At 39.6% G+C, this 14,383-nt stretch overlaps 1 protein-coding gene across 2 annotated transcripts; it reads left to right on the top strand.

The window, feature by feature from the left end:
* The first annotated feature begins 897 nt into the window (after window positions 1-897).
* LOC108411865 (migration and invasion inhibitory protein) lies at window positions 898-14,131 on the top strand. Of its 2 annotated transcripts, none has more exons than XM_017683642.2 (9): window positions 898-1,560; window positions 2,942-3,135; window positions 4,052-4,154; window positions 4,644-4,755; window positions 5,132-5,211; window positions 6,012-6,138; window positions 6,232-6,328; window positions 7,722-7,847; window positions 13,251-14,131. In XM_017683642.2, the coding sequence occupies exons 1-9, from the start codon at window positions 1,230-1,232 to the stop codon at window positions 13,386-13,388; spliced, it is 1,308 nt and encodes a 435-aa protein (XP_017539131.2). In that variant the 5' UTR covers window positions 898-1,229; the 3' UTR covers window positions 13,389-14,131. The 2 variants fall into 2 exon arrangements, with proteins under 2 accessions (XP_017539131.2, XP_017539130.2); XM_017683641.2 differs by lacking the exon at window positions 13,251-14,131 and adding an exon at window positions 10,808-11,164.
* The last annotated feature ends 252 nt before the right edge of the window (window positions 14,132-14,383 follow it).

Here is a 14,383-nt window from a genome sequence, read left to right as displayed (position 1 = left end):
AATGATGCAAGAGATGCTTACACATTTAGATATCTTTACAGTGGTGGTGACAGGAACCAGGGATCATTGTGTTCACTGTCCAACATAAAATAGTGAACCTACACATATTTTGAGTTTAAATCTAAAAAAGAACATTTCTGTGAGGACCACATTAAATGGACTTAAAAATATGTTTTATATTAAAGCTTTCTCACAAACCTATCATCAAATGTCTCAGGCACCAGGCACTGCATTTTTAGCCATTTCACGTTATAACTTTCTCTAAAGGAGCTTTTAGTGGCGTTGAACACTTCAGATGTCTGGTTCCCATCACCACCACTGTGAGCAACACTGACTCTACATTTCTCTAGAACAGTGTCTCACGTCACGTCACTGTGAATGACTTTGCGTACATCTGAACCGATGAAAAACTGGTTGAACTCTCCTTTAACAGGGAGAATATTTCTTCTGCTCAGGTGTGTCTGGCAGCACGGTGGCGTGGTGGGTAGCGCTGTCGCCTCACAGCAAGGAGGGCCTGGGTTTGATTCCCCGACCGGGGTCCTCTCTGTTTGGAGTTTGCATGTTCTCCCCGTGTCTGCGTGGGTTTCCTCCCACAGTCCAAAAGACATGCAGTCAGGCCAATTGTGTAAAATGATCAAATTGTAAGTCGCTCTGGATAAGAGCATCAGCCAAAATGCTGTTAATAAAAATGCCGTCTGTTGCTATCTCTCCTTTTTATTTTGCATTGGAGGGAAGGGATATTCCCCTCAGATCAAACCTATTCAGTAAATGAAGAAGATTATGTGGCCCTTAATAACTGTATCATAGTCTTTCCTTATCAGGGGATTTTTCGTTCTGCTGTCGCTGTGGCTTTAAAATTCAAGGGACTCGCACGGCTGCATTGTGGGAAATGCCAGGAGCCAATCAGTGAGCTCCACCGCCCGTCGTTTCTGTTTAGAGAGGTAAACTCGAAAACGAGCTGAAGCAGCTGTAAGTTGTGTTGGACGCCGCTCAAAAAGGGCTGTTTTTAACGTTGACATTCATTTCGAGAGGACATATTTACTGTAATGCCAGGCGACGTGTTTGTTTTCACACTTCAACCGAAACCTTTTCAGTTTGCGCCGCTGCCGTAGTTGCTATGGTGACCGAAGCGCAGGGTTTGGTTTGTTTGTTAGCTATGCTAAGCTAAGCGAAACAATTAGGGAGGATTTGTCCAACGCAGCGCGTTTTCCCCTTACTTAAGAGCCAAAATGTTGCCTTTTGAACGCTTGGACACTTTGCGAAAACAGAACAAGGAGCTGCTGACAAAGCTGAAGCTGCAAACCGAGAGCCTGAAGTTAGCGTGTCCAGGCCGGTGGGCAGAAACAGCAGACAGCTCAGTATGTGCTGCCTATAGTGTCGATGGATCCTCATCAGTAAAGGGAAGGGAAAAGGACAGAGGAGCTCTGACTGGGCGAAACAGTTACTTTAATATCTCCAGCCCTGTGGTCACCACTGTGGCTATGAGTGAAAGGCGGCCGCATGTTGCTCGGGACGCGCTTTGCAAACCAATGACTGGGACGAGAAGAGCCGCTGTTTCTGGTGAGGGGATTTCTGAGGCGTTAATATAGGTAGCTTAGCCTTATTCCTGTTACAAGCTGTGGAAGTTATGACGTTCAGGGAATAAACACATGCTTTTATTAGTAGCTTATAGATTAAAAGCCACTCATTGTTGTTTTTGTTTATATCCAGTAATAAGTTGTCTTAAAGGGATTTCCCCCGATTTAAAATATATCCTCTATAGTTCATGTGAATGAAGTCATTCAGAGTGGTTTGATCAGAAATCGTTCTAGGTATAAGTCAGGTTTCTTTACAGCGCTGGTGATGGGAACCAGGTGTTCAAAACGACCAGTGAACACACAGATGTACTTGTTTTCTCAGTGATGTGTGTAACTTCAATGATGGTAAAATAATGTCAAATCAGATTAAGCAAATATCTATGGGGACTCTTTTGCCTTGGATTGCCTGACCTGTACCCCTCTGCCATGAATGGATTAAATAATATGTTTTAAAATAAAACCTCTCAAAACTGTGCTGGAATAATGTCTGTCACCAAGTAGTGCATCAGTAACCATTTCATGTAAGTGCTTCCCGTAAAGGAGCCTTTATAGGCATTAAGCTCATCTGGTTCTCATCACCACCGCGGAACAAGTTTCTCTAGATTGGAATATTTCGCGCCAGATCACTGACCACAGAAAATTATTTTGTTGATGTTGCATTGCAATTTTTATGCAGACATTTTGAAATATTGGTGGAATTTCCCTTTCAGTGTCATAACCTGCACAGCAGAAGTACACATTGAAGTGTCTTGGTCTCAACAACAAAAACCTGAAATGATAAACGTGTCATTTTCTGTTATTTTATGGTTTCCTGTGTGTTTGTGTGTGTGTGTGTGTGTGTGTGTGTCTTACTGTTTATTCATGTATTTGCCCTAAGCTTTAATCGTCACTTTTGAAACATCCATCCATCCATCCATCCATTTTCCAAGCCGCTTCTCCGTCAGGGTCGCGGGGGGATGCTGGATGCAATGATATTCATTTTACCTGTACTTTATTTTTATGTTACACAGATTTATCAATTTTATAATAATCTACATCTCTGCTCATCATTTTAAATTTATTTTTTTATTTCCTTTTTTTTGCTTTCTCATTGTCTTTGAGCGCTGTGGAGTTGCGCACATCTTAGAGTAATTTTATACTTTTATTTCCTGCCAAATAATTGCATTTTCCAAACTCTTGAATGGTGGCGTATATCAACTGCACCGTTTTCTGTGAACTCAACTATGTATTTGTCATGTTACACCTACTGCAGTCTAGTCGTGGAGAGTTTAATGTACGTCAGACCCAGAAAACAGTTGTTAATAGTTCCAGCAGTTCAGCAGCTGCACCGGTGGTGGTTCTTTTAACAGTATTGTTGTTTTCAGGAGAGAAGCCAAATTATTTTGATGCTGAAGCTTTCAAACCAGCTGAACACTTAACCGAACAAAGCCAGCCTTCAGAAGACATCACATACACCAGGCTCCTGCAAGACCAGGGGAACAGTCGCTTACAGCAACAGATCGACGCTGGAGACCATACGCAGCCAAAGCCCATTCTTCTCCCACAGGACAGGGATAGAGTGAGTAATACACCATTAACGGGAATTGCGCAGGTTGTTTTTACAGAATTTCTGCTTTCAATCACTGAGATTCACACAGTCATTCAGAGTGGTTTTGTGCAAATGTAAAACTATTTCCTTATCTCATGTTAGGATAAGATTATAAACGTAAGAACTGTGGTTCTGCAATAGCTTCTGACATCAGTGCAGTCCTAATTGAGGTTGTCATGATGACTAAGCAGACAACATAAAATTTCAGACCTATGAAGTTTCTGTAATATGGCCTCTGGTTTATGTCCGCTCTGTGAACTCCATAAGTTTCTCTAGAGCAATGCCTTTCACTTCTGACCACTCCTTAATATTTTCTTTATAACTTTACAATTGAGTTATACAAAAATGTTGAGAAATTAGTGGAATTTTTCTTTTAGGTCTAAAGGGCTTTGTCCAAGTTCAGTGTGGGCCAAAGTGCACCAACACAGTTAAATTGTTAATTTTCTTTCTTTACAGTTTCTTTAAGTAGTTGTTTTTCGACACCTCTGTGATTTAGGGGTGTAACGGTACACATTTTCAAGTTCAGCACGGTTTTTGGTTTTGGGGGAGTCAATTGAATGTGGGTCAGTGCATATCCCCCCCCCCCCCCAGCCTTGTCTACTCTGATAAGCTCAGTTTGATATAAGTACTTAACGTATGGATAATTGTGTGACTGCAGGGATGGAAAAAGCTACCACAAAAATGAGCAGCGCAGAGAAATATGTTTGAAAATGTTTCATTTTTGAAAAATGGTATTGATTTTTTTAATAATGTATTGAAATTTTTACCCCCTCACTATCAGTTGGTAATGTAATTTATTTTATCCACGAATAAGTAAGAAGAGTAGGTTGTATTGCCGAATACTGCAAGCAGCTTTGACTGGGTGTTGCCTTTATTGATGTTACAGAGGGGCTTGGACAAAGTTTCATTTCAGTCTCCTGTCCAGGAGCTAGAGACCACAGCAGAGAGAAGACATATGCAGCCCTTACTAGGCTACGACTGGATAGCTGGTAAGCTCTTCAGTTTTAACCCCTTAACATTCTTGGCCGACTGGCAGATCCAGACTTTCTTTTCTCACTACTATAGCTTAGCAACAGTGACCCATTCTGAAGATGAAAATTCTTCTTAAAACCCACTTATGCAGTTTTCACAAAGATTCTGACATTCAATATTATTTGGGATTTGTTCTTGGGTTAGAACAGAATCTACACACACTCAAGAGCATATAAGTGCCAATAATTCTGCAGTTTAAGAAAATGTCATGAATCTGAATAGACTTCTTGTTAGAACCTTTCTCAAGAACACATTTTAGAAAAAAGTGAGGAATCTGTTGGTGAATGAGGCTCGATGATTTGGTGTTGTTTTGAAGGTAGTTACTGAATAATTACACTTAAGGAGTTAAGTAAATTTAGAAGGGAAATGACTGTAGATTGCAAGACTTGTCACTATAGAAACAGATAAAGTGCCTCAGATCAAATGCTGTTTTTATCTTCTTTCAGGCTTGCTTGATGCAGAGAGCTCCCTGGCTGAGCGCTCGGAACAGTTCTTCAGTGAGCTCCGCAGCTTTCGCCAGGTCAACAAAGACGAATGTGTCCACAGCCAGTCTTTAGGGTTAGAAATGTTGTCTGTCATCACACCACACCATGCGTAAATCCTGTGTTGTGTAATTATTACACTTGTCAGACAGATTATAGCTCATACTTTCTTGCAAAGCTGTTTCCTCTCTTTGCTGTGCACTGTTCTTTTCCTGTTCTGGTGCATCAGATCAATTGGGTCTGCAAAATTGGATTTACATAATTTCCCCTCTTAACCTTGTAGATAACAGTATGTTATGCAGTGTCATAGAAAAGTCTCATAGATTTGAGATTGCTTAACAATGTAGTATGGTGTGAGGCAAAAGGATTTTTATGATTGAGGTTCATTTGCTCTCAAACTCTTGATTTTTCTCTTTTATTTACCTTTGTATGTTATTCTTTTCTTTTCACAGCCTTCCTGTTGTGACAGACCTTTGGTCATCCTCAGCAGAAGAAGATAGTATCCAAGAGCATACTCCAGACACTCACCAGTGTATGACTTTAGTTTGCTTTGTAAATGGCCGCATTATTTCTATGATAATTTGAAGTCAGCCCTTAAAAATCAGGGTATTTGCTGCTGATAACACAAGCGCACAAGCTTAAGCGCAATATTATTTATTTCTGACGTGTGGCTCATTAATACAATTGCAGAAATTCAGTAGGATGTGTAGATTCTAATCTGTCAGTCCATACCATAGTTTTGTTTGTATGTGGAAACAGGTATATTATATTATGATTTGTATTTCACTGTTGTCAGATCAAAACCTCAAAATCTCCAAAATGGTAACTTTACAGGAGAAGGAAAAAAACATACTTTACCTTTGATGTAAGTCAGTGGAACCAGACTTTTTTCCAAGTAATTTAGGGCCGTTTCTTTTGCTCCATTCATCATGAAATTTACACACAATGTACAGGGCGACAGGTAATTTCAAATTATGCCAAAAACTGAAAAACGTCAAAATTGGAGATAAGACGTTTTCTTCCGACAACAGCGATTTGATGAAAGCTCCGCTGTTCTGGATATCATCTTTTGCGGAAAGAAAAAAAAAAGTCCTTAACGTTTGCCACTTTTGACATCAAAACAGTCAAAAGTTCTGTTGATACAGATTATAGTCAAGTGTAAATGAATTGTGTTAGTATGTTATTAAACAGGTGATCATGCGGTTTTAAATGGTGGACATTTGAATGCTATTGCTGAACGAAAGTAATAACTCAACTTCTATAGTTTAAATCTGTTAATGGCACAGTGAGTGAAATAGTTTCACTTGTTTTTCATTGTTGTTTGATCCTCAGGCACATTCTGCTACCGAATAAACAGTCGTCTGTTTGCCAGTCCTCTGGATACTCAAGCTGCTTGCCCCATTTGCAAGATGCCCAAAGCGAAACACCCACACACTGAGAAAGAACCTGCCTTTATTAGGTTAGAATGTAAACAGAGAGATTGCGGCTACAATGACTTTTGTGTTTGTCACACAAATGTAAAAGTTAAAATTTAATCTTCTGTCTGGAACAGGGTCAGCATTCCCCGTTCAACACTTCTGCCTGCATACCAATACAAAGCCCATCGTCGCTGGAGTTTTGATCCCACGGACAGTCTTGGTTTGCCCTCAGTGAGTTTGCACTGGAAATACATTTACAGGCATACTGCAAAGCACAGTAGGTTGATTAAAATAGGTTTTATTTTGCTGCAAAACAGCTTATTAGTGTTGGAGGAGTTGAGCCGGAGGGTGTTCCACAAAGCAGGTTTTCTCAGTTAGCCAGATAACTTAAGCCCAAAGTTTGAGGTAAACATCATTCTTATCAGACAATTCTTACTTGGGGCTTAAAGTTGTATTATGAATTATTTCTTTTTTTCTGTTAAAAATACAAACAAGTAGCATGCAATACTCAAAAAATAAAAGCTGAAAAATAGAGCTTAGAGTTTTTATAACCCTGTGTTACGACCCAGTAAAGGTCAGTCTGTAACAATGTAAATAGAGTGAGATGTGGTGATGTGAGTGAGAGACGAGACACCAAACGCAACTATTAAGTTCAAGACTGTATTATGTGACAGACGAATACAACAGATTTACACACAGAATGGCCCATGCTAAAACAACAAACAAACCCACACTAACTTTACAACCCAATCTACCTTCCCTACATATAAACAAAGAGAAATGAATGACAGTATTCAAACCTACCTCCATGACTAACCATACACACAGACAAAACCCGTTCCATTTTTATGGATTGATGTTACAGTATTATCCTCATGGTCTGGCTGGATAAACTGGGCACTCAAGTAACAAGTGTTGATACTACTGACTGTACTAATTAGCGTAGTGATACATAGTGAAGATACTTTGAAACGACAGCCACAGCTTCCAAAGAGTTTGCAGCGCAACAGACATTACAGTTCTTCTGTAAGGTGCTTGAAATTTTTATACCCAGTCATACAGAGGGGTCCAAAAGTCTGAGACCACTGGTGAAATTACAGCTGTTTTGCATTCCTTTGTAATTTAATGCTAAATTTCATGTTTACTTTCATTAAAAATAGTATTATCAGCGTAATTTTAATAAAAAGTAGGGTCATTAAGGGTTAACATGAATTTTGTAATTTCTTAGTATTTGATAGGTTGCCCTTTTGCTGTAATTACAGTGTGCACTCAAGCTTGTAGGGACTCCATGAGTTTCTGCAAGAGCAAAAATCCACCTACGAGAGTTTCTGTTTCAGTAGCAACCTAGAATAGTGCAAAATTTCTAATATAAGTTGAATTTAATTGTCAAAATGTTGTCAAAAGATTGCAAAAGTTCTAACACTTTGTTGTTTATTGTTTATTTCGAGGTTTAAATAAAAAGACAAAACAACAAAAAACGGATTTTCAACATTGTCTCAGACCTTTTTTGTTTCAGTGCATCCAGATTTACTGAAAAATCCTGCTTTGTAAAATGCTCTCCTGAATTACTGGTGAAAGCTACTTTCTCAGATGCTCATTTACATAATTCTGATCCCTGTTGCAGCACTGTTTGTCTGGATGGTCGAACACCAGCCTGAAAATGGGCTCCCAGATGAGCAGTCTAGATCTGAGAAGTTCACTGGCGAGCAGGCCAGAGACGGGACCCTCTGGCCAGCCTGAGAGCCAGCTGGTAAGTACGAGCCAGATTGTGATTATACAGTGTATCACAAAAGTGAGTACACCCCTCACATTTCTGCAGATATTTAAGTATATATTTTCATGGGATAACACTGACAAAATGACACTGACACAATGAAAAGTAGTCTGTGTGCAGCTTATATAACAGTGTAAATTTATTCTTCCCTCAAAATAACTCAATATACAGCCATTAATGTCTAAACCACTGGCAACAAAAGTGAGTACACCCCTAAAAGACAGTTCCTGAAATGTCAATATTTTGTGTGGCCACCATTATTTTCCAGAACTGCCTTAACTCTCCTGGGCATGGAGTTTACCAGAGCTTCACAGGTTGCCACTGGAATGCTTTTCCACTCGAATGCTTTTCCATTCGAGACTTTGCGCTCCTCCACCTTCCGCTTGAGGATGCCCCAAAGATGTTCTATTGGGTTTAGGTCTGGAGACATGCTTGGCCAGTCCATCACCTTTACCCTCAGCCTCTTCAATAAAGCAGTGGTCATCTTAGAGGTGTGTTTGGGGTCATTATCATGCTGAAACACTGCCCTGCGACCCAGTTTCCGGAGGGAGGGGATCAAGCTCTGCTTCAGTATTTCACAGTACATATTGCAGTTCATGTGTCCCTCAATGAAATGTAACTCCCCAACACCTGCTGCACTCATGCAGCCCCAGACTATGACATTCCCACCACCATGCTTGACTGTAGGCATGACACACATATCTTTGTACACCTCATCTGATTGCCGCCACACATACTTGAGACCATCTGAACTAAACAGATTAATCTTGGTCTCATCCAACCATAGGACATGGTTCCAGTAATCCATGTCCTTTGTTGACATGTCTTCAGCAAACTGTTTGTGGGCTTTTTTGTGTACAGACTTCAGAAGAGGCTTCCTTCTGGGGTGACAGCCATGTAGACCAATTTCATGTAGTGTGTGGCGTATGGTCTGAGCGCTGACAGGCTGACCCCCCCCCACCTCTTCAATCTCTGCAGCAATGCTGACGGCACTTCTGCGCTTATCTTTCAAAGACAGCATTTGGATGTGACGCCGAGCACGTGCACTTGCACGTGCAGTTTCAGGGTGTTGGCATTCTTCTTGTAGCCTTGGCCATCTTCATTCATCTTTTAAGATCCTCAGAGAGTTCTTTGCCATGAGGTGCCATATTGGAACTTTCAGTGACCAGTATGAGAGAGTGTGAGAGCTGTACTACAAATTTGAACACACCTGCTTCCTGTGCACACCTGAGACCTAGTAACACTTAACGAGTCACATGACATTTTGGAGGGGAAATGACCAGCAGTGCTAAATTTGGACATTTAGGGGTGTAGTCTCTTAGGGGTGTACTCACTTTTGTTGCCACTGGTTTAGACATTAATGGCTGTATATTGAGTTATTTTGAGGGAAGAATAAATTTACATTTGTGTCAAAGTGTCATTTCGTCAGTGTTATCCCATGAAAAGATAAACTTAAATATCTGCAGAAATGTGAGGGGTGTACTCACTTTTGTGATGCACTGTATATCACTTTGCATTGTCCTTTTTTGGTTTTTAAAACTAGTTTCTCCTTAATCTATTTACTATGTATTTTTGCTTTGGACTTTACTTTGCGTTGTAATAACCACCATGAACAAGTACAAGAAGGCAGATAAATTAGGCCAGGATGGATCGATTTGTAAAATCATGACAAATTGTGTCGGCCAGAGCTCTAAACGTCACAGTTAATGATGACGTTACAGGGCAGCTGCTCACAGCTCACAAAGTGCCTCCCTGTTCTATGAGTACTGCCGTGTATTTACTTCCGCATGATAATCAGGTCATACACAACATATATTGACACCAGGTTTTGGGGTGGATTTTGAGAAAATTTTACAAAATTCTCTCTGTGATTTTTAATATCTAACATTTATCAGTCTGTAACACTAAGCTGTGTATATATGTTATATATATAAATACAGGACATTTGTTTAATATTATAAACTGTACTATGAATTTGTAGCGTAGCTATAAATATAAGAGGAACGCCTGTGCAAAACCCTGCCGTTTCCTGACTTCCCTGCCACAAAAAAACTTTTGTTATGCAACGTTCACAAAAATTCCCTAAAATCTGTATGGGTATATTTGTTATTCTAGTCAGCTTGCTGGTTACCTCATCGCAGGGAAAGCCAGCTGAGCAAGCGCACAAGCCAGAACAACCCAAAAAAACCTGTCCTGCGTTAAACCAAACGGGGCATTGCAAAAATGGCCACTAAGTGGCTTTTCTATGGACTTTGGTTTTAATCACATTGTCAGACATATATAGAGTGCTTTAAATAATTTTTGCAATTTTGCAGCAGTGTGTTTGAGTGTGGAATTGCTAGGAATCAGCAGAACTTATTTTAGAGCTTAGTTTCAGACGATGATTAATAGATTTTAGATTGAAACGCCTGCAGTTATATTTTTAGTTCTTTGCAGGCTTAGTGTTTTCGCTAGTGTTTGCTGTTTGAAAGAGCCTACTGGTTGTTTGAATTTACTAAAACAAGTGTATATATTTAATGTTAATCTCTGAAAATACTGTACCTCAAAATCAGTCTTGAACAAAGAACGTTTTGAGAACATTTTCTTCCCCCAAATAATTCATGTTTCAGGGTTGTTTCCCTATTCTTCTTAATGGAAAAACAGGTAGCACTGGGTTCTTCTAGCTCTAAACATGTCTTGACTTTGATGTTAACCTACCTGTGTATTTGCATCTATGCAGACTGGTTTCTTTGTTTAGTCTGTTTATTTCTTTGCATGTCTGCTGCTGTTCCATTGCCACACTGTGACATTTAAATGTTGGGATTTCCTGAAGTTAATCTAGGTGTAGGAATCAGCCAGAGAAAAGGCCAAATCTGATCTTTTTTATGTTGAAAAACAAGGTTTACATCCGTGACCTTCTGTTTCAGGTGCTTTTTTGTATTCTCATTGTCTTTCAGCCAGTGTTTGGTTGTTCGTATGGAGCCCCTGAGAGGACTTGGTGGGGGCTGAGTGACAACATTAACAAAACACATAAATACATAAAATATATGCCCTGCCTTCATTGCAAAACATGTTGTTTAAATCTCTTCATAATAGTCTTATCTTGTGATCGTGATGATTAAGACTACACCTGCCGCCAACACATGAGGATGTATTACCAACTGTCTTGCCGTTTTCTTTTGAATACTCTGAGATTCCATTGAATTCCTGTGGGCTCTGTAAAAATGTCATAGCTGCCTTAGCAGAATTTGTTTCCTGAAAAGCAGCCTCACCCTCACCACAGTTAACCTTATAAAACATATTAAAAAAAAGTACTTCTGTCTTTTTTGCAGATTGCTTTGTTGATTGCCTATAACAGGACATGGTCAGGGGTGTGAGTCAGTACTCACACGGAGGCCAAATGCACAGAACAGCACATATTTACTTGCCCACTCATATAGATACTAATAGAATTTTAACCCCATGACACAGTGATCCAGTTTCTAACAACATAACATACCAGTTTCTAACAACATACCAGCTTCCTTCGACAATACATTGACAGAAGATCAAAAAGACTCAATTTCAAGATAACATTAAAATGTGCATTGTACTGTGGTGAACTGTGACAGAGTTAGGCCTTCAGTTTGGGCTATAAATGTCTTTGTCATCTTGTTTAAGAACAAGGAAAAGACAAGCCCTCTTAATAATGTTACCTTCTGCTAGGGGACGTAAGCGGTTCTAGCAATTCACATGAACGTTTTGGCCCTTCTAAATTAAGCACTTAAAGGCATTTAAAGCTATAAAAAGACATTCCGTGTTTTATCTGAAGCTACTAACTGACATGTCGGAAGAAAATCTCATATCTCCATTTTTGTTGCTTTCAGTTTATATGTAATTTGAGAGTTAAAGTTACCATTTTGGAGATACGAGGTCTTACGTGAATCTGACACATCAGGCCTTCAGTTCAGCTCCCGAAGTCCTAACCAGTGACAGTTGTCACTTAGCTCTGTTTACCTAGATATCACCGAGAGAAATAAATCCTGATTAGATCATTTTCTGTTGGGTGCTTCCAGAATTTATCCCCTTTGTTTCCAGCTAAAACTTAACATTGAAATAAATAAATAATACTACAGTACTTATGCAGTTTAAACACAACAAGAATACTGCTAATATTACATGAAAATGCTCTGTGGGTTCCCCTCTGGGTTTTTATGAAAATATGTCAGCAAAGATTTACATTTACAGCATCTTATCCAGAGCGACTTACAAGAAGTGCTTTGCCTATTTAGAGAAAGTATCTTTCCTAGTTGCCACTAGGTTAGAGAGAAAGACGGTCCTGAGGCTCTCTAGAATCTCTGTACCTTCTTATTTGGCATAGGTGCAAACATTTGTTCATTTTAAATGCAGAATATACCGTTCTTGTGATTGGTGTATAACGCAAATAATGTGCACTTTTTAGAATGGTCTCAATTTATAATAGATGTGGGGTCTCAAAAGTAGATTTCTTACCAACTGACCTTCTGAACTTATGAGGCAGGTTTTAACAAATAAATCAAAGTAACTAGAAAACGGTCCAATATTTGGATTTAACATGTATTTGCATGGTTTTTAAAGTCATTGAACTAAATAATTCCACAGCAATTACTCTAGTCTCAGGGTACACCCAATGTCATTTTAAAATTACTAGAAATATTCCCTTGCAATGATGGGACCAGACATGGGATTGGTTGACAATTTCATTGTCAGCGTTGGATGGCTGAGTAGTCAAAAATAAATAAAACACAAACTTTATACATAAAAATAAACCAGTCTCCTGGCCTGCCAGAGGGCATTGTCAAATTTTTTAAGGATCTTTTAATCTGAGACAGCTGCCGCCAACACAGTAGGTGTGCCGTTTTCCAATGTACTCTATGAAAGTGGCTGCTCTGCTGAAGATACCGTGAGCTGGCTGTTGTTCTGGCAGAGCAAGTCTTCGAAGGTCAGAAAAGTTAAACTTTTCAGAAAAGTGAGCTCATTTTTTAACAACTGAAAGATTGAAAAATTGTTTGGAGGCTGGACAGCTTTCCATACCAACGTCAACAGAGATGGAGACCAATGGCTCACTCAGGGACAGAGTGACCGTTAAAAGAGCAGGTTCATCCTCACCGTGATTAAAGATTAACCTAGCTAACCAGAATTATAGGACTCATGGTGAAACTGAATGATCCATTGTTCTGGTTTCATTGTGTGAGAAAGCTCTAGGTAGCGCTGTATTTACTCACAACTCAAAACAAACAATCATTGTGAAAAAAGATCTTGAGATTAAACTTTCCACAGTGTCCTCTGGCAGTTGGTTAGTACCTATTAAAACCACTTCTCTTTGACTGGCATTATATTTGTGTGGTTTCTCATTTGTGTTGTTATTTGTATTTGTCTTAGAATTTGTCGGCGTCCAGAGTATCAGGAAGCCAGCTTTCTGACCAGTTGCTGGACGCGTCTCGCCTGGCACGATACCGCTTCCAGCACCTTGGCCCTGCGAGGACTAAACCAAATAAGAGCTCCTACCCTGTATATTGATGCTTCCCCTCTTCAAGCCATTACTGAATGGCCCTGTCTGTGTGTACTGTCCACTGTAACTGCTGGACTTGTAGTAATGCAAATGATGTTTCACAGCCTGTCTTTTCTTTGTATTCACGCTTTCCATTGCACAATTCAGTTTGGTCTGAATAGTGAATCTCTTACTGATATCACTACTGCTGTGAAACAAGTGGTTAAAACAAGTGATGTAACCATGTCTTTTTTTTTTTTTTTTTCTTTTGTCGTCCTGTGGTTTCAGCAGCCAAGATAAAAAATGAGGCGATAGTAATAAAAGGTCAGGCCAAATGATTGGAAATGAACCCTGCAACACCAGATGTGTCCTTACATCAAAGCTTAAACACTGTCGAGAAAGTGGCCCTTACTATGGCCAAACTTTCCCACTACATCTCGCTGCTCAGTCATGCATGGATTTCAGCGTTCACACTTTCTGGATATGTGTGCCGAATTGTCTCTTGTGCCCTTTGATAAGAATTTGTAAATTCTCGGTATGCTGGAATACGTAGAACAGAAGCTTGTTACGTGGGAAATTACCTGATCGTACCTGATCGTCGTTTTTTGTACGGTTGCTGTCTGTAGCCGTGAAATGAAGGTTTTACTGTAACACCTCGATCATTTTTTAAAAGCTGAAGTACTAAAGGGCTCATTTCATGGAAAATTTCATGGAAAAATCCTCACTTTTCAAAATAAATGGGTTTGATGTCCTTGTTAAAGGGCTGCATAAAGGGCCTGTTTGTGATGTCATGAAAACGAAATATTCACATATATGTGCTTACTCAGCCTGCAGAATTTGGCCACGCCCATTCAGGCTTTGATACAACTTGCACTGCTTCGTAAATGAGGCGACCAATCAGAACAGAGCTCATTTTCATATATCATTCTATAAGAGGCACAGTAACAAAGCCAGCCTGTCCAATTGCAAAGGATTAGAGATTAGAGAGAGGGTGAATTATGTAATAAATTGTGAATTTTTTTTT

This window comes from Pygocentrus nattereri, chromosome 21 (genome assembly GCF_015220715.1).
Source record: "Pygocentrus nattereri isolate fPygNat1 chromosome 21, fPygNat1.pri, whole genome shotgun sequence".
Taxonomy (NCBI): domain Eukaryota; kingdom Metazoa; phylum Chordata; class Actinopteri; order Characiformes; family Serrasalmidae; genus Pygocentrus; species Pygocentrus nattereri.
The sequence above is the reverse complement of the archived record's forward strand: the minus strand, read 5'-3'. Positions and strand labels throughout refer to the sequence as shown.